The sequence below is a fragment of the Biomphalaria glabrata genome, chromosome 6, assembly GCF_947242115.1.
Source record: "Biomphalaria glabrata chromosome 6, xgBioGlab47.1, whole genome shotgun sequence".
Taxonomy (NCBI): domain Eukaryota; kingdom Metazoa; phylum Mollusca; class Gastropoda; family Planorbidae; genus Biomphalaria; species Biomphalaria glabrata.
The window spans coordinates 10,508,028-10,528,593 of NC_074716.1; the positions used below are offsets into that span (position 1 = coordinate 10,508,028).

Sequence of the window (20,566 nt, forward strand, 5' to 3'; positions counted from 1 at the left end):
CTTTCGGGGGCCGCTAAAAATGATTTAATGAATATAATTTTATAAAACATAAAATAATTAAGAAAAAAATATAACCGAGAAATGAAATAAATGCATTAATGTATAAATAATTGCTTTTCATAGATGGCTAATTATTGAGTGAATGAGAGAGTTTCTATGTCTTGACTACTTATATTTCTTAGCTGGAAGGATGGGTCATCCGGCTCTCTCTAAGGACGTTGGCTCGGTATGTCCTCCATGCTGTAGGCAAGCTGTCTCTAGGTTAGACTTCAGTAGTGATCGCTCAGCTAAGGTCTCTAGCTCGTAGATGGCATTGCTAACTTACACCAATTTATTTTCTGTACCAAAGGTTGCTCTTAGCAGTCGGCTGTGGGCAGTAGCAATAGGGCAGTGGACAGCTTGGGACGGATATTGGGCAGATTTTACTGGGCAGTAAGCAATGTGGGCACTAGGCTGATATTGTTAATTGTAATTAAACTGAATTTCCATTTGATTGGATCAATAAAATTATCTTATCTTAATATTCTATGGCCAGGAACAGTAGACAATACCATTTTGCTGACCACTAAGTAATGTAGGGTGTCTGGTGTGGTCGGCTCCGGTCACTGAGTAGGGATTCTCATGCGCCTTTGCCTTTACAAGATGCATGCATTGGAATCAATCCCAAAAAACATTAAAACAATTAGGCATGTATTCTTAAATCACACAACACTCAATGATAAACAAAACAAAAGAGATAACCACAATACAGGTGTTATCATACAATACAGGATGATACTAGTCAAGATTCAGCCATGAAATATGTTTACGTGGATAAATAAAAAATAAAATGGAGACTAAGCATAGTACACTAAATCTAAGGATAAGATGAAAGTAAAATGCTAGGGATCGAGGTACAATGATAAGGGTTTGATATGATTAATCAAAACCATACTAACCAAGGAACCATAAGTTCACAAAGGTGTTAGGCATAATGTACATTATGATAGATACATTGAACATGTAAAATAAACCATTTTACCTACGCTCTTTGTGGCACGTTGAACTAATTTCTTAGATAGCAATTAGATTCACTAGTTTTTGTTTACATTAATTACTATTTCATTGTTTTCAATTGTTTCAGGAATGGGTAAAATATAACAAATCAAATATAATAAAGGAATAGATCACTATGGTTTCAATACTTTAAGAAGTTATATCATCGACATAAAATAATGCAATGCACATACAAAATAAAGCAAAATTATAATAACGCAATGACGGGGAACATAGTTGTGTACACACATATTCCTATCAAATAAAACAAGTATACTAAACAAATATTTACACTCAACCGTTTGTTCCTAATGAAATATCAAGAATCAAACTTAGTCGGATGAAAGTGTTTGGTTGAATGTGCTAGAATGCTTTGGATCTCTTAATATATAGATTGGACTTTTTGTTGTACGAGTGGGCAAGAAAGCTCGTTGATTTTCTTATATCTATCTATATACCGGAGCTATCAGGCGTAGGTCAGGTTTATGGTCTATATACCGGAGCTATCAGGCGTTAGGTCAGGTTTATGGTCTATAAACCAGAGCTATCAGGCGTCAGGTCAGGTTTATGGTCTATATACCAGAGCTATCAGGCGTCAGGTCAGGTTTATGGTCTCTATACCGGAGCTATCAGGCGTTAGGACAGGTTTATGGTCTATATACCGGAGCTATCAGGCGTTAGGACAGGTTTATGGTCTATATTCGTTGCCTGTCGTGTGAGTAAGGACTTTTAACGAATATGTCTCTGTTCAGACAGTACCACACTATTCTTAGGGCGGTGCCTATCCTAAATGGCAAGGTGGGGGGGGATGCTGTGTGTAGCGCTGGTGCAAAGTCAATTGTGTCGGTGATCACCCGTCTATCGGCCAATAATTAAAACCCAGATAAGCTAGTTTATGTTTTTAAGTCGAGTTTCGCCCCTTTGTCAAGACGAGGGGAGATAAATTATAGAAGTAGACAAAATACTCATGGATAAACTGAAAAAAAAATTTTCACGATTTACTGGAAAAATAATAATAACCTTTCGAGAGTATACTTCGTATTGTCACAGTTAATTACAATTAATGATTGTGTAAATATTCAACTTGATCCGAGGATGGAAAGTGGGAGCAATTTACTGTACAACACTGACAGACCGAGTGAGTCAATAAAACATTTATATACAAGCAAATAATAAAAAAATGTTTTTAAAAGTTATTTAAGGGGAAAACCAGTTAATCAATCTAAAAATGGCAGCTTTTAGCTCCCTTTCTGCTATAAAAAAAATAATTAATTATCTTCTTATCTTATATAATACAGACGTTACTTCAAAAAAGAAGATGATTACGTCCTACGCGTCATGCATTTAGTCATGCATATCTTATATCTTATATAATACATAGATTACTTCAAAAAAGAAGATTATTACGTCCTACGCGTCATGCATTTAGTCATGCATATTAACCAATGACTTAAATTCTGCCAAGTCACTGGTTTTCCTGGCTAGCTCAGGCAACCCATTCCATGCTCTAATAGCACTAGTGAAGAAGGAGTATTTGTACAAATTTGTCCTAGCATATGGGACGAGGAATGTGCCTTTATCTTTGTGTCTTTCAGAGTATTTCATTAAATTTTGTTTTTGTATTTGAAGATTAAGGTTCAGTGTTTTATGTATGATTTCTACTTTACTTTTGAGCCTTCTGTTCTAAATCTTTCTAAATTTAGTGATTTTACTAAAGGTGTTACTCTAGTCAAATGTGAATATTCGTTTGTTATGAATCGCACTGCTCTATTTTGTGTCTGTTCTAGTTTCTTAATGTTTTCTTGAGTTGAGGGGTCCCAAACAGAGGATGCATATTCTATTATTGGGCTAACCAAGGTTAAATAACATTTTAGTTTTATGTTCTTATTTGATTTATAGAAATTTCTTTTAATAAATCCTAATGCTTTGTTTGATTTTTTAAATAGTTTCATCAATATGTGGATTCCATAAAAATAATTGTGCAATGTTTTAACTTGTTTCGAGAAATGAGAGAAAAACTTTTTACCAAAAGGAAGGACCGAGTCATTTGATCTAAGATGTGTAAAAAGGATATACACTATTCCATGCTTAATGTTAGTGAAGTTGAAGTTAATAGACTTCAACTCTAAACAGCATACTAATATGATATAAAAACATGTAGATTTCTTTGTTTCTCCCAAAAGCATATATATTATTGTTTATTTAAAAGAGAGAGAGAAAGAGAGACAGAGACGAACACTCAATAAACAATATACAACTTATTTGGGTTCTTTACTTTTGTGATATTTAGCTACGAATTTCAAATTTCTTTAAATTGCTTAACAATATGTATTTTCGAATATTATTGATAATAATGAAAGTTATAATAATAAAAAATAATCGATTTTTTTTTTGTTATTCTTAAGAGATTAGTGATAGGGAGCGTTGTTTACAATTTGAAAAAAAAATCATTTTTACCTATTTCTTAAGATACGCTTAAACCACACAAGTTTTAACAAGTAAAATATTTGTAAAAAACTTTTTTTTAAAGTTTATAATAAATGTACTGTATAATTTTATTTCGACCACTCATATAATTAAATATGTAAATGTTTTACACAAAAAAAAATAATTAATTGCGGTTTGAAATATTTTTGCCAATTGTTTTAGTATAGCAGGATTTAGAGTATTTAGCAATCTCAATGCGCGATGACTCTATCACTTCACTAAACAAGTTGAGAAAGATAAAGTGAGGGGTGAGAAAGAAGGGTCATCTTTCTTAAGACTACTAGGATAGCTTTTAAATATTTACGAAAAAAATCCCACTTATTTACGGACTCATTGATATAGAGATCTCTTAAACTGTCACACGGATAAGTATATTTTTTTTTTTGCACAGACTGCTTTTACCTCTTATACTCTAAAAAAAAAAAAAATCAGTTTTGACAGATTCGCAGCCTGAGCACCAAAAATAGCGAAAAACTGGAAGCGTTCTATCAAACTTTTGTATTTTGTATTTCAATTTCGTTTTCTGTATTTCCCCACATGGCCGCAGTCTAAGTAAAAAGCAATTAAAGAAATATCACGCAAAAGTCGTATAAATATAAGGTTTGTATAAAATAAAAGTAAGAGGTAAAGTACCTCTATCAGATCTTGACATATAAAGGGCAGATGTTATCAAGGTCATCTATGTTTATGGCTAAAAGGTTAAGGAGAGTGGTTTGATGCCAACACAATGACCAACATTTTTTACTTTTTCCAAACTAATATCAGGTAGCCATTGGTGTTGGGTAGACTCTATAGCGTCATAAAGATTTAAAAACTCAAATCCCAGTCTTTATCGAAATTTGAACTGCCATATATCTTAATACTGCTTAAAAAAAGCTTCCTTTTTCTTCGTAAAATAACATATATAAATTACCAATAAATGATTTACTAGAAGCGGTGGCTGATTGGTAAAGCGCTTGGCTTCTGATCCTGGGTTTGGATCCACGTAGAGACTAGGTATTTAAATTTCGGGATCCGGACAACTCATAGTTCACCTACCTCTAATGGGTTGGTCGTTTTGCTGGCCACATAAAACCCTTGTTAAACATAAGCCACAGAAACAGATTACCTTCACATAACATGCCCTATAGACTACAAGGTATGAAAGGGGAACTTTTTTTTTTATTTACATTGATTTATTAATTGATTATTTTATTCTTATTGATATTTGTATTACAATCGAATATGAGATAGTTTTATTAAATATAACTATATTGTCTATTAAATAGAGCAAAGAATAGAATAATAAAATTCTTTAAAACAAATAAATACCATGTTCTGTTTAATAAATGATTACCTATGCCCAAGTTCATGTGCAACTGTTATTATATCAGTTCCTCTGCGGTCTTCTATTACAGCACAGCTAGTTCCATTTGTTCGACACATTGTTTTCTGATAAGTGTTACCTAAAGAAGATGAAATTTTGCATTTTACATGAGACATGAACAAAAGTATCTAGATCTAGATCTGATTTTAAGAACTACACTTTGCACCGATAGTTTTTTTTTTATTTGACACATAAAAATACAAAATAATGTCTATGGATTTCAATATTTAATAAAAATTAACCTTCAAATTTGTGTTTAAAAAGCATTTTTACAGAAATTCGTTCGTTATCTTTGCGAATTTAAGGGGAGGAGGACCACCACTAAGGAGCAAAATTTCGATAAATAAAATTAAAAAATCAAACTTTTTTTATTTCATTATTTGAAAGTTTATCCATTTATCTACAAGTTTTGAACATTGAAATATGTAATTTTTAACTTTAAATATTGTTTTTAGTCATTTTTCTAGAGCATGTATAATGTTTATTTCATCTAATTCCGAATCTACATGTAAATAATACCCTTGGTAACGCATTAAATAATTTTGAGTAATCATATTCGACCTAGGTATATTTGGCATCAATGAAACAGTCGTTTCTTACACTTTCCTAAAATAACCGTATCTTTGAAATAATATAAACAGCGTTTCGGCTTTAAACGGAAACCCGTGGTCACCGAGAGTGTAAAATATATTTATTTATAGTTTCTTATTATTTCCGACAAAATGATTGGTCGGCATTGGGCTTCCGCCCTTATCGACATTAGTTTGAACATAAACAAAACATGGTTGTTTACGTTTCATTGATGATATAGTTTTAGATCCTCTACCTGTTGACTTATTATTTAACTTCTAAATCTAGATCTAGGATGAAAACTAAAAAGAATAGACCTTAGTCTAGATTCGTCATTCTAGATCTATACATTATAAGACTATTAGCCGGCAGGCTAGGCTGAGATGAGGCCCTATCGACATCGTTATTATTGATTATTCATATTCCCATCAACTATCAACTAGAGTAGATCTAAACAAAAACATCCTAACCACATGATAACTGATGCCTCTCAATCAAGTAGGCCTAAAGGCACTAAAGCCTATCACAGTTTGCAATACACATGATCTAGTCTAGATCTAGCTAGATTATCAACAGTTTCACTACAGGATCTGAAGATCTGAATAATCTGATCTAGACTTAGACCTAATTTTCTTCTCCACAAGACTTACAAGTTCTAGTCTAGTTATTACTTTGACATTTACTTTGGAAACAAGACTCAACTACCCAGGTAAAATAATTTTTATTATTGAAATAGATCTAGATCTAACTATTCTAACTTTTGATATTCTTATCTTCTTATCTTATATAATACAGACGTTACTTCAAAAAAGAAGATGATTACGTCCTACGCGTCATGCATTTAGTCATGCATATTAACCAATGACTTAAATTCTGCCAAGTCACTGGTTTTCCTGGCTAGCTCAGGCAACCCATTCCATGCTCTAATAGCACTAGGGATGAAGGAGTATTATAATATATATGATATAAATGTTATCACTATTGTAGAAAAAACAAACATAAATGGATCTATTTTTTTATTACTGTATATAGGGCTGGGCAAATTCTAGACTATATTATACAATACAATACTTAAATTTCTGGATATAGATAAATAAAAAAAGAAATCACATTGTATTTCTTTGATATTATTAAAACTAACTTATATTTTTTTTTTTAGAAAAACTATTTTAAAAAAATAATTCAGTTGACTTTACAATCTTTTTTTTTTCTTTTTATTTTAAAAGTTCCTCGGCATTAATGCAATCAACTGAAATTTTATGGAAAAGATCAGGGCAGAAGTTTACACAGAGATAAACAACCTTGTCTGATGGAAACACCAGGTTGTTTTTGAGAGTTTTATGAACAGATCTGAGCCCCAAGTTGTTTTTGAGAGTTTTATGAACAGATCTGAGCCCCAAGTTGTTTGTGAGAGTTTTATGAACAGATCTGAGCCCCAAGTTGTTTGTGAGAGTTTTATGAACAGATCTGAGCCCCAAGTTGTTTGTGAGAGTTTTATGAACAGATCTGAGCCCCAGGTTGTTTTTGAGAGTTTTATGAACAGATCTGAGCCCCAAGTTGTTATTGAGAGTTTTATGAACAGATCTGAGCCCCAAGTTGTTATTGAGAGTTTTATGAACAGATCTGAGCCCCAAGTTGTTATTGAGAGTTTTATGAACAGATCTGAGCCCCAAGTTGTTATTGAGAGTTTTATGAACAGATCTGAGCCCCAAGTTGTTATTGAGAGTTTTATGAACAGATCTGAGCCCCAGGTTGTTTTTGAGAGTTTTATGAACAGATCTGAGCCCCAAGTTGTTATTGAGAGTTTTATGAACAGATCTGAGCCCCAAGTTGTTATTGAGAGTTTTATGAACAGATCTGAGCCCCAAGTTGTTATTGAGAGTTTTATGAACAGATCTGAGCCCCAAGTTGTTATTGAGAGTTTTATGAACAGATCTGAGCCCCAAGTTGTTATTGAGAGTTTTATGAACAGATCTGAGCCCCAAGTTGTTATTGAGAGTTTTATGAACAGATCTGAGCCCCAAGTTGTTATTGAGAGTTTTATGAACAGATCTGAGCCCCAAGTTGTTATTGAGAGTTTTATGAACAGATCTGAGCCCCAAGTTGTTATTGAGAGTTTTATGAACAGATCTGAGCCCCAAGTTGTTATTGAGAGTTTTATGAACAGATCTGAGCCCCAAGTTGTTATTGAGAGTTTTATGAACAGATCTGAGCCCCAAGTTGTTATTGAGAGTTTTATGAACAGATCTGAGCCCCAAGTTGTTATTGAGAGTTTTATGAACAGATCTGAGCCCCAAGTTGTTATTGAGAGTTTTATGAACAGATCTGAGCCCCAAGTTGTTATTGAGAGTTTTATGAACAGATCTGAGCCCCAAGTTGTTATTGAGAGTTTTATGAACAGATCTGAGCACCAAGTTGTTATTGAGAGTTTTATGAACAGATCTGAGCCCCAAGTTGTTATTGAGAGTTTTATGAACAGATCTGAGCCCCAAGTTGTTATTGAGAGTTTTATGAACAGATCTGAGCCCCAAGTTGTTATTGAGAGTTTTATGAACAGATCTGAGCCCCAAGTTGTTATTGAGAGTTTTATGAACAGATCTGAGCCCCAAGTTGTTATTGAGAGTTTTATGAACAGATCTGAGCCCCAAGTTGTTATTGAGAGTTTTATGAACAGATCTGAGCCCCAAGTTGTTATTGAGAGTTTTATGAACAGATCTGAGACCCAAGTTGTTATTGAGAGTTTTATGAACAGATCTGAGCCCCAAGTTGTTATTGAGAGTTTTATGAACAGATCTGAGCCCCAAGTTGTTATTGAGAGTTTTATGAACAGATCTGAGCCCCAAGTTGTTATTGAGAGTTTTATGAACAGATCTGAGCCCCAAGTTGTTATTGAGAGTTTTATGAACAGATCTGAGCCCCAAGTTGTTATTGAGAGTTTTATGAACAGATCTGAGCCCCAAGTTGTTATTGAGAGTTTTATGAACAGATCTGAGCCCCAAGTTGTTATTGAGAGTTTTATGAACAGATCTGAGACCCAAGTTGTTATTGAGAGTTTTATGAACAGATCTGAGCCCCAAGTTGTTTGTGAGAGTTTTATGAACAGATCTGAGCCCCAAGTTGTTATTGAGAGTTTTATGAACAGATCTGAGACCCAAGTTGTTTTTGAGAGTTTTATGAACAGATCTGAGCCCCAAGTTGTTATTGAGAGTTTTATGAACAGATCTGAGCCCCAAGTTGTTATTGAGAGTTTTATGAACAGATCTGAGCCCCAAGTTGTTATTGAGAGTTTTATGAACAGATCTGAGCCCCAAGTTGTTATTGAGAGTTTTATGAACAGATCTGAGCCCCAAGTTGTTATTGAGAGTTTTATGAACAGATCTGAGCCCCAAGTTGTTATTGAGAGTTTTATGAACAGATCTGAGCCCCAAGTTGTTATTGAGAGTTTTATGAACAGATCTGAGCCCCAAGTTGTTATTGAGAGTTTTATGAACAGATCTGAGCCCCAAGTTGTTATTGAGAGTTTTATGAACAGATCTGAGCCCCAAGTTGTTATTGAGAGTTTTATGAACAGATCTGAGCCCCAAGTTGTTTGTGAGAGTTTTATGAACAGATCTGAGCCCCAAGTTGTTATTGAGAGTTTTATGAACAGATCTGAGCCCCAAGTTGTTATTGAGAGTTTTATGAACAGATCTGAGCCCCAAGTTGTTATTGAGAGTTTTATGAACAGATCTGAGCCCCAAGTTGTTTTTGAGAGTTTTATGAACAGATCTGAGCCCCAAGTTGTTTGTGAGAGTTTTATGAACAGATCTGAGCCCCAAGTTGTTATTGAGAGTTTTATGAACAGATCTGAGCCCCAAGTTGTTATTGAGAGTTTTATGAACAGATCTGAGCCCCAAGTTGTTATTGAGAGTTTTATGAACAGATCTGAGCCCCAAGGTCTTGTCGTAAAACAGAACAATTCGTCGCGACCTTACAGGTTTGGAACTACTTGGTTCTCAGCCATGTTTTATTCTGAAGTAAGGATAAGATCAGCCTAGGTGACTTGGGCTAGGGTAATTCAACTAAGAATGCTATAAAAAAAACTTTCTACATGCTATGCAATAGCTATAAGAAATTATCATCATGAGGACAAAATAAGAAATGCCATTTTAGCCACTATTCGCCACTGGATTTCTTCTACCAAACCACATCACCGAACCGGAGTTTCTTCATGGTGTTATTTTAACTTTGCTGTCGCACTGGACAAAGTTCCTGTAAAAGTATTTAATGTGTTAGCATTTCTTAAAATATGATTTACTTGCTAATCTCTTGGAACATTTGTATCGGCAGTTGTCATATCAAAACCTTTACAGTGGCGCCTCTCGGGAGCCACCCAAAACGCAAATGATACGATTCACCCAAAAGTAGCTAAAGCAGAACAAAATGTATCTAATTTAAAAGAATAAACTTTTCAGTCCTTGGATCTGTTGGAAATTTGGCTTTGAAGTTTCATATGACTAAAAAAATGATTGCATGTTTCTATTACTATTCATAGTCATCAACTTGCAAAAAATGGGACCTAAAAAAAACTCAGTATAAAAGAGAAATAAAGCTATTTAACAAAGATCTCACTTAAGGAGAGCAGCTTAAGCTTGCAGGGAAATAAAATTAGTTGAACAATTTGGCCCTACCTACCTGTTTAAATCATTTTAAAAAGACTTGTTTCTTTTTAGGTGTTTTTCTCGATAATCACATTTTTGCTTCGGTCACCTTCTTTAATTTGTATCTACTTTTTTATTTATTGATGGATTCTTATGAAATTTGGAATATATGTTAAAAACATAATGTAATTTTATTATATAGAGCCATTTTTTTTAATTTTCGTCTTTATTTTTTTAATTTTCAACATTTTGTCTCCCAAATTGTGATTTTTTATAGAAAAAAACATATCATAAGTTTAAATAAAAGTATTTAAAAAGTAAAAAGATTTATTCAATTTCTAAGTCTATAACTTTCTAGATACATTGTTTAAGTATTGAATTCAAGTTATTTCATTCATTTTCAACAAATACTTTAGGAGTAGATTCGGCTTAAAGTTACCTTAAAAATCAAATATGGCGGCGTTTCCATGACAACAAAAATTTTTAAAAATATTTTTTTTACATTTTTTACCTTAGATTAACTCTATATATATGTATACCAAATATGAATGCATTTGGTTAAAAAATAAAAAAATAGCCTCAGGTGGTCCTCCTCCCCTGACATAATTCTTTCATTAGACAAGACTGAAAGGTTACGTATGCGTAGAACTTAAAATCCTCTCGAATCATAAGTGTAATTTAGCTCTAAGATTATAAAGATGATACAACTACTCTTCGCAAAAATAGTTTTTTACTTTAACACATGAATATACTAAATATTGCCCATTCATTTCATATTTCAATAAAATTAATCTCCAAATTTCTTTTTCTAAAGCGTTTTTACATACTTTCGTTTGCTATAGCTGCAAAGCAGTGTTGGCATACATTTTAATAGTTCCATTTATGTGTCGCCTACACCTTACATGCGCAGAGTAAACACATTAGGATTGGACATGCAAATGAGGCTCTATAATTAAATATTCTACTATAAAATAATTAATAAGCTTATTTAATATTAAATTTATTCTTAAACTGATAGATCAAGAATGTTTAGTATACGTAGATATAAGTTTAGTATAAGTAGATGAAATTTACTTAATTTAAACAAATAAATCTAGCTTTAATCTAGGTCAAAACCTATATAAGACTCTAGTTCTAGATCTCAATATATATGCAAGCAAATCTTTTTGAAGCAACAATGCATCTAGGTCGATTAGCTATTTTAAGAGCACCATTCATACTATTTTTACATTCACTCATTTGCTTTGTTTATAATATTATGCTTTTATATAGCGCTACTTTCATGATTGCTCTGAGCACTATGGTCCCATCTATCTAGGAGAAGGTTTTCCGTGCTACCTTTAGGCGTTCAGTAAACACAGCTCTGCTCGAGTAGAAAGTAGAGCCTCTTTTATAGGTAGCCAAGTTAAGATAAGTTCAGGCGTACTTAGCCTCTCAACATCGCTACCTAAAAACTATTCTAATACACTATGTCATTGACACGCAAATTAAGACCCTCGTGCCACATGTAATATACGACTAGTATCTAATATACATTCTTTCCAAAAAACAGAATATTTTTAAAGTTATCGTTTGTTAGTTTCAAACTTTTATGTTTACAAAGTATAACGGTGACTAACACGACAAAAATCAAGTCTTTTTTTTTTTACCTATTCCGAGATATCAAACAAAAAATTTTATCACAAATAGTTAATTAACTAATTGGTTTATGTGTTGTTTTTTTTAAATAATTCTTATTTTGTCAGATAAAAGAAATAATTGAGCTAATTTTCAGCTTACTCTAACGATAGCTGTGAGAGAAATAATGTGTAGAAACTTTTGTCAAACAGAGAGACAGACAGAATGAGTTGATACAAAAGTTGTTCGAGACTGACAGAGTAGACGTTTTAGCAACTAAAATAGTTTGTACTTATCATATACGAATAATTAACTTATTAATTATATCCTTTTTTTTCTGTTTGATTTATGTGCTGTCATAGTCAATGAGTATTGTAGCAAAGATTTAAATTGATCGAAAAATGGGAAGAGAAAAAATAACGTGTACAGCAGTGATGCTCAACCTAATTCGACCTGCGGGCCATTTCAACTTTCGACACGCGTGTCGCGGGCCACATCAACAAAAAGGTAAAAAAAAAAACAAAAGTGAAATCAAAATTCACCTGAAACGATTTCAAACAAGTGGATCAAGAACTTACATTAATTTAATGGGATATTTAAAGTATATCACTATTTACGCATCTAAAAATGGCTTCATTTCTCTACTTAAAATGTGAACAACATTTTAGTTAACTTTATCACCAACTTATTTTCTTATCTCTTTTTGGTAAATATTCCCATCGACCCTCCAATCTCTTGGCGTAGTTTAACCAATCTTTTATACTCGGCTCAAACCAAGAATGCCTTCATATTTGTTTTATATTGCTGCTGTAAATGTTGTTGTTTCTGAAACAGTCAGACTTTCTTTACAAAACTCTTATGTTAACTTATGTTCCACAATAAGATCCATTCATTTTTTCTGGAATTTCATAAACTCATAAACGCACACTCGTTAAACGTCATGGTGACCAATCCATCAGAGAAAAGTGAGGGCCCTAACGAAGATAAAGATACATTTTCAAATTTTTTGAATGGAGGAGGATTTTCTACTTTTTGTGCCGACGTTTCGGCGGGCCGCGGGCCGTACTTTGGCCGTACATCACTGGTGTACAGGATTCCACATAATCAGACAAACAGTCAGAGTTGATAGAAGTTAGGTAGTATAGCGTCAAATGACGCCTCACTTTGAAGGGAAGTTGATAAACCGTCTGGCTAGGGCCAGTAGCGCTTTAGGACGCCTTTAGACGAAAGTTTGGCGGAACAGATCGCTCCGACTGACTACAAAAATCAATGTCTACCAGGCGGTGGTGCTCACAAACCTTATATAGGGCTCTGAGACACGGACACTATACAGAAAAAAAAGTCTTCTTGATCGATTTCACCAAAGATGCTAGCGCTCCATCATTGACATACTGTGGCAGGACCGCACTTTAAACAGCGATGTCCTTGCGAACGCCGTATGGACTGTATAGAGGGACTTCTTATGGTCCGACACTTACGCTAGGCAGGCCACATATCCCGTAAGGGAGACGAACGTATGCCAAAGGCAGTCTTTTTTGGTGAGCTAAAAGGTGGTCGACGTAAGTGGCTTAGGCGTCAACTTTCCTAGCCTGACATAGAAGAGAGCACCAGAACGAGACAACTGGAGGTCACTCGCGAAGGCCGCGGGATACACATTTGAGACCAAAAGAAAATCTGCTGCAGAGGACAAACACAGACGGCGAAAAGAAAAACTAAATCGACCACCTGCGGACAATGGTTATGCTTGCCCTGTAGTGGCAAAACATGTAGGTCACAGCTGGGGCTGCCCACGGGAAATACTGCATTCCTCACTAATCTTCGGACTCGAAGACAAGCCTTATTATTATTTTTATTAATAAAAGCTTTGCAATACTTAGAACTTAATTTGAGATTTAAATAGTAGTTCTTAAAGTACTTACCTACGTATGCGTAATTAATTTTACCAGAACTTTCGAATTTGAAGAGGTCAAAGCTGCAACATGCAAATGGATAAGTGTCATATTTCGATGTATCTAAATATATAATTTTAACTCTTTCTGGGTGTATCCTTAGTATTTAGCGCCGCCTTTTTGCTAGAATATTCTAATAAAGAAAAAACGTATGACGCCATCTGATCAGGTGATTGAAGCGTGGATTTGCCTAGGAATAATTTGGATAGGATTTGGCGGTCTTAATAGCGTTACTTTGGAGATGAAACTCGAGTAGACAAGTTGCATATCTTTTATTTGTGGTAGTATTAATATTTATTTCAATCTATTTGTTTACGAGCTCGAAGAAGATATTCATTCGATACAGTTTCATTTGTACATTTTGTATATTGAGAGTGAATCCTAGTTCCTGAATTATAGTTTTATATTTTGAATTGAAGGTTTTTCGTTATTGGAATCTCTTGAGTTATGTAGATCTAATATCAATATCTAATTCTACATAAGAATCCGCCGCAAGTTAAATAGAGAAGAAATAATACAGTGACGACTACTGGCAACATACAGCAACCTATGACAATAAGCTTTTAATTATTCATTCATCTGAAAACTAGTCTGTCGTTCTTGTTGTTTAATAGCCATAGACAAGCGGGGAAAAAGAATGGATAAGTGACGGACGAATCACAAGCATTGATAAAACAATGAACTTTTTAAATTTGAAATACATGTAAAATAATTATCGAGAAAGAATATAATTTCTGGATTCATAGTCAATTGATAACTGAACCTTTCATAGTAAAAGTACTATAGTAATTATGGTTGTGATGAGGCGTTTATTGACTATACAATTCTACAAGGCTTTAAGAAATTTACTAATACATATAAAGTAAATTCTTTTATCAATATTTTTAATATTATTCTGTTGAATAATATAATTAGTTATTATAGCCTTAACGGTATCCTTTATGGCTCCCTTTCCGTCTTTTTTTTTTTTTTTTTTACAAAGGGATTTCACTCCGCTTTTTTTTCTTGCATTCGTAGGCACGGTGGCTAAGCGGTAAAGCGCTTAACTTCGAAACACGAGGGTTCCGATGAAGACTGTGATTTTTAATTTTGGATTTTAGGGCACCTCTGAGTTCATTCAGCTTTAATGTGTACCTGACATTAGTTGGGAAAAAGTAAACGGGTTGGTCGTTGTGCTGTCCACGTGAAACTCTCGTTAACCGATGGCCACAGAAACAGATGATCCTTATGTCATCTGCCCTATAGACCGCAAGGTCTGAAATTTGAACTTTTTGCATTCGTCGCACTAAAACTCTGTGTAACTAGTTGCAGACCCTCTAATAGCAAGACTCGTCTTTGTCCTAGCTAGTATATTCCATATATTTTCAATTTGTAGCCTCTCACGCCAACTGACGCTAACGAGATTGACAAACTTACATCAAGGAATCTCTTCTAAGACAGCAATAACTGGAACTAAGTTGTTAAAACATTTGGCCTCACAGATGTACATTATCAACAGTTACCTGTTGTACTAACTAAACAGGTACCTAGATCCACACTGGTCCAAAAAAAAAGATCCACAAAAAAATGTGACAGCAATCGCTGTTATGTATATAATGTGCATTTATAATGATAAGTTTCATTTCTCTTTATATTAACACGCCTTGTCCTTGTAATAAAAGTTGTTTGGTGCATATTCATAAGTACATTATTTTATTAGACTTATAAACTTAAATGCATGACGTAACAGACACAAATTGAATCACGTCCACTTGATACATATTAATAGACAAGGAAGTTCTGCTCTGTCCTTTTTACTAAGTAGCAAAATAACCCGCTGTGATTTTCGACCAGAGCTAAATTTGGTCGGATAGTGAAAAATGGCCCAATTTTTAAGCGGAATCAGATCCAGAACTACTATCCCTAATAAAAACTTGATTTAAGATGGGCGACAATACTTGGAACATTTTGAAAGTAAAAGATTGAACATAATATACAAATCTGTTGGCAGTTTACGTCTTGAGAGACAATATTTTCTCTTTGCATCTTCTTGTGGGACTAAAGAGGCCAATCCTTGATACACAGCTGCGATTACAGGTTGGGAATATGTCATCACCAGGCGCCGTTGCATTTTCACCTTTGTTTCTGCTTCTGTTGTGTATGGCATCTGCAATCCGAGAACCTTCCTTTATGCTCTCTCTCCATGTGGATCTATCCAGTGCCACTTTTTCCCAGCTGCTAGTGTTGATTTTGAAGAGCTTCATGTCGTGTTTGCATACATCCGTATATCGTAAAAGTGGGCGACTAGCAGCTCTTCTGCCTTCTGTTAGATCGCGATACTAAATGTCTTGTGAAATCGTCCTACTTGCATTCTACGGACGTGGCCAAGCCCGCCAAGGCGTCTGCTGATGATAACAGAGCTGATGTCCTGGCCCCTGCTCTTCGTAGCACTTCCCCGAGTACTAATATAATACAATAAAACTGGAATTGCTCTTTATCTAATAATAGAAGAAGATAAGGCTAAGTTGTATACTAGAGATTGGAATCAAATAGTCCGTTTCAAACATTCTAATTGCAAATTGTACACAGCACATCGTAGCAGTAGATTGATACGCTACAACGAATTCGTACAAGTACTCCTTCGTCCCAAGTGCCATTAGAGAATGGAATGGGTTACCCGAATCAAACAGGAAAACAAATGACTTGGTTTAAATAAAGATTTTTTATTTTCATGACACATTTCTTTCATTATTGAGAGTAACCTCCCTTTTTTACATATCCAGTGTCAAAAAAAAAGGCTTCATTCGGCTACTTTATATGTAACTATGTAGTGCGTCCTTATAGCCGACACATTTTCTTCTACCTTCTGGCTCCATCAGTTGCTATCAAAACGATTTTATTTATTATCTCGATTATATTGTCTAAAAGGTGTGATAAGTTCTTTTTTGGGGGACTTTGGGAGAACATATATTTGACAACAAGGCTAACTAGTGCAGTGTCTTTTATGTCGCAAGACTCATGTATATGACGTGATACGGCAAAAGAACGTTAAATATCTTATATTTTGATAAAATACGTGACATTTTCGAATGGAATAAAAGAGCGGCAACTTAACATTCAAAGAGCCGCATGTGGCTCGCGAGTTGCAGGTTGCCGACCCCTGGCCTTTAGCACAGTTTCTTCTCTTGCATTGAACTTGTATCTCTAATGCCAGATTACGAGTATCGTCTCGAACAGTGCAGAAGTTAAAGCACGCCATCTTTATGACGACAGTGTACACGGCAGGGTCATAACATTTTTTTTTAAGTGCATAATATGTATTAAAAGTAGTGCAAAGTTTGTTTGACATTTTAAAATGTTAAATGAAGCTGAACAAAAAAAGTCTGTAAAACTTGCATACAGTCAAAGCCTGGTTCCATTCGTCTCACAAATTTGAAGTCAAAATCGCCAACTAGTATTAGGTTCAGCCCGTTTCAAGGAAATGTCGAAACGTTGTCGTGGAACAGATCAACAGCTGCCTTGTGAAAGTGACGTCAGACTAACTTTTTTTATAACATACAATGTGCGATGCTACGTAGTATCATTTCGTTTCTTTAGGGCTAGTGCCTTTACTAGGGTCGGCGTCACACGGTATGGACCGCACCCTCCCATTGGTTAGGTTCGATTAACATTGAGCAGTGTACAAGTTCTGATTTGGTTCATCGTAACTAAGGCTCTAGTTTGATTCACATCTCTAACCTTACAAAAATTGAAGCAAGTTAGATAATGCTCCTTCCACAACGTATGTATTACTTTTGACGCCCCAATTCTCTCCCCTTATTAATAAATGCTAGGTAAGTTCTTACCCTGTAAACAAAATCACGTGATCGTAATAGCCGACGATTGGATTCCCAGCACCTTGAAAAAATTTTTCGAGAGCTTCTAGAGCCCACTGGGCGTTCATTTTACCATTTAAAGCGTACTGGCTAATAAAATTTGCAGCAGTGGGTGCCTGGGGAAGAAACCTTATAAATGTTATTTAATTATTTAAAAGCAAACTATAAGAAAATCCTTTAAAAAAAAACATAATCTAAAGGTAAAACTCCGCACATATAACAATGTATGACATTAATGTAGAAGGTATTACCTTTATTCAATATCCAACAAAATATTTAATTAAAAATGTCGTGAAGCTACTGTGAATAATGTTATAGAAATGTGATGAATGCCTTGTATTAGTTAAGGTCGGATATTTGTTGTCCAAATAGCAGTTACCCACTTTGTGCAACTGATGTATTAAAAGGAACGGCAAGTGCTGATATAGTAACAACATGATCCGTGAAAGGGTTGTGGGAGAAATATAATTGCAATTTATTTAAGTTGTCAAAATCCTACATAGGCCCTTTTTGTAAATACTGAATGATTCATTTTCTTTATCGGCATCAAACTAAATAATTAATTACCAGTAATAAATTAAATTTGTTTAAAAATTAATATATGTCAAGTGCAAGTTTAAACTTAATCTGAGAATAAGTTTGGGGAAATAACTTATATAAACGTTTTGCAGAAAGACAGAGCAAGGTGAGTTTTGCAAAAAAAAAAAAAAACTTTAAAAACTGCTTATTTTACGTGTAATTTTAACCATAAACTTATATCAGTCATGCGATTAAATCGTGATAGATCTAGAAAAAACTAAGAATTATGTACAATTTTAAAGATGTTTACACACATTTTTGCTTAGCCCATTAACATGCGTTTAGCTTTTCCAGTGAGCTATGATGCTATCACTTGTCTGGACCAGTTGAAAAGAGAAGGGGAGAGAAAGGTGTATTTGGATTACTGTTATTGTGTTAGCATAAAAAAAAAACATGTTCTCCCAGAGCTAATGCTTAATCAATGTTACTAATATAACTTCAATCATCATATCTGACAAGAACAATTTATTTTTTTTGTTCAAGATAACAAAATAACAAAGTGCCAACAGTTAATTAAATTATTGTTTCATTTTTTTTATTCTAGTGTAGTGAGGTAGAATAAATAATTAAACAAAAATTCATGTTGATATGAAATAGGGTGTAAGAAAAAAATGTGTACAAACTTTTTGCCAGACAGACAATTTTAGTTGATATAAGCTTTGAAATTCAGTAGGTACACTATGCAATGTCGTTAATATAGACTAAAGGGAGTACGTGGACCTGCCTACCTACAGCGATTTTTTCACGACATTGCTCTACCTTGAATAGTATTTTTTTTTATCTTAAACTTATATAACCATACTAGTCGACCGGCGGCGTAGCATACGCCGGTTTTTTTGCAGGGACGGCCAGAGGCCACAGCAACATTTCCGACCGCAGTGGGCCCCCACACTTTCATAGGACCCGCACTAATTCTATGTGTAAATGATTAAATTAAACCATTTTATAACTTATAACAGATATTTTGCGGTCGCCTGATTTTCCACGAGTTCCTGGAAATCTCCTGAAATAGCAAAATATATGGAAAAGTCATGGCAATCTCCGGAAATTATAAACATTCTTTTGAAAACTCATATAAATATCATGAAATATATAGACAGAAATTGTCATTTTGGGGTGTCATTCAATATGGAAAACGCCAATTCTACGGGCGGCATTATGCATCAGCCGTTATACACCTGGTGAAAAAAGCTTTTTTCGCCTTAAACTAATGAAGAATTTCTTGAGGTCAACAATTCTCAAACATAGATTAAAATATTTGGTAATTCTTGCTATTGAGCGTGATCCATGTAGGAAACAGAATTATTATGATATACTCTATGACTTTGCTACATGCAAGGCTTGTAAAGTAATTCTGTTAGTAGTTAAGAAATGGATAAAATGCATAGAACGAATTTACTTTCTAATACAAACTCTTTTAAATTTCACTTATCTTATTTTTTCTTCTTATATAATACAGACGTTACTTTCAAAAAGAAGATGATTACGTCCTACGCGTCATGCATTTAGTCATGCATATTAACCAATGACTTAAATTATGCCAAGTCACTGGTTTTCCTGGCTAGCTTAGTCAACCCATGTTATGCTCTAATAGCACTAGGGACAAAAGAGCTTTAGTACAAATTTGTCCTAGCATATGGGACGAGGAATGTGCCTTTATCTTTTTTGTCTTTCAGAGTATCTTATTAATAAATTGTTTTTGTATTTGAAGGTTCAGTGTCTTATGTATTGTTTGCTTCCTTACTCAAACTTGGCCCCGCGAAATCTGTTTCGCATAGGGTCCCACAACGGTTAAGAACGGCCCTGTTATTTACATATATATACATAGTAGATTACTTAATCTCTTTCAATGACTTCTAAGTCCCAATGGTTAAGTCCGGCGCTACTGTTTTGTGTTTGTAAAATGTTTTACAATGTTTCGAATGTTCCGTCAGAGTTAAAGATAGTTTAGTTTCTAGTCCAAACCTTCCACAGAACAAAGAGGAAAGGGAGCGGGCAGGGTTTGATAAATTTAAACGACAGTCCAGCGCTTAGCCAGCCATCCGTAGTGTGAACACTACTCTTGTGTTTTCTCGTGGACTATCCGCAGAAATAAGAGAGTGATATTTCCTTTATTTCCTGTTTAAACTTTTGAGGGAAGAAGAAAATTATATACAGACAGATGTTCAGTAATGTATAAATATAGTTCCAAAGTTTTGTAAACCATGTAGAGAAGTCGATTGATGATTTGTTAAAAATATTTTGTTTTATTTTAATTTACGTAATGAAGGTATTGTCTTTTTTAAAAGTATTTTTAATGTGTTTTTTTGTGTGTTTTGCCTGACAAAGTGTGACATAATGGGCAAATTACTATTTTTGAGTGAATGTAAAGACAAGAGTGATTACCTTTGATAGGTTTATATAAGGGCTTGTAGACCGTTTTTAGTTGCCACTTGCTTCTGAGTTGGCCAGAGCTGCTAACTGTCGCGT

At 34.3% G+C, this 20,566-nt stretch overlaps 1 protein-coding gene across 3 annotated transcripts in view; it reads right to left on the reverse strand.

Moving 5' to 3' along the window:
- Nucleotides 1–20,566, reverse strand: part of LOC106051760 (uncharacterized) — an 88,461-nt gene that overhangs the window by 54,117 nt on the left and 13,778 nt on the right. For all 3 annotated transcript variants that reach the window (XM_056031558.1, XM_056031559.1, XM_056031557.1), the window contains exons 7-9: nucleotides 17,489–17,634; nucleotides 13,635–13,687; nucleotides 4,859–4,967 (exon numbers count right to left, since the gene is read on the reverse strand). In XM_056031558.1, the coding sequence (XP_055887533.1) occupies nucleotides 4,859–4,967; nucleotides 13,635–13,687; nucleotides 17,489–17,634 (308 nt within the window). The remainder of the gene's footprint in view (nucleotides 1–4,858; nucleotides 4,968–13,634; nucleotides 13,688–17,488; nucleotides 17,635–20,566) is intronic.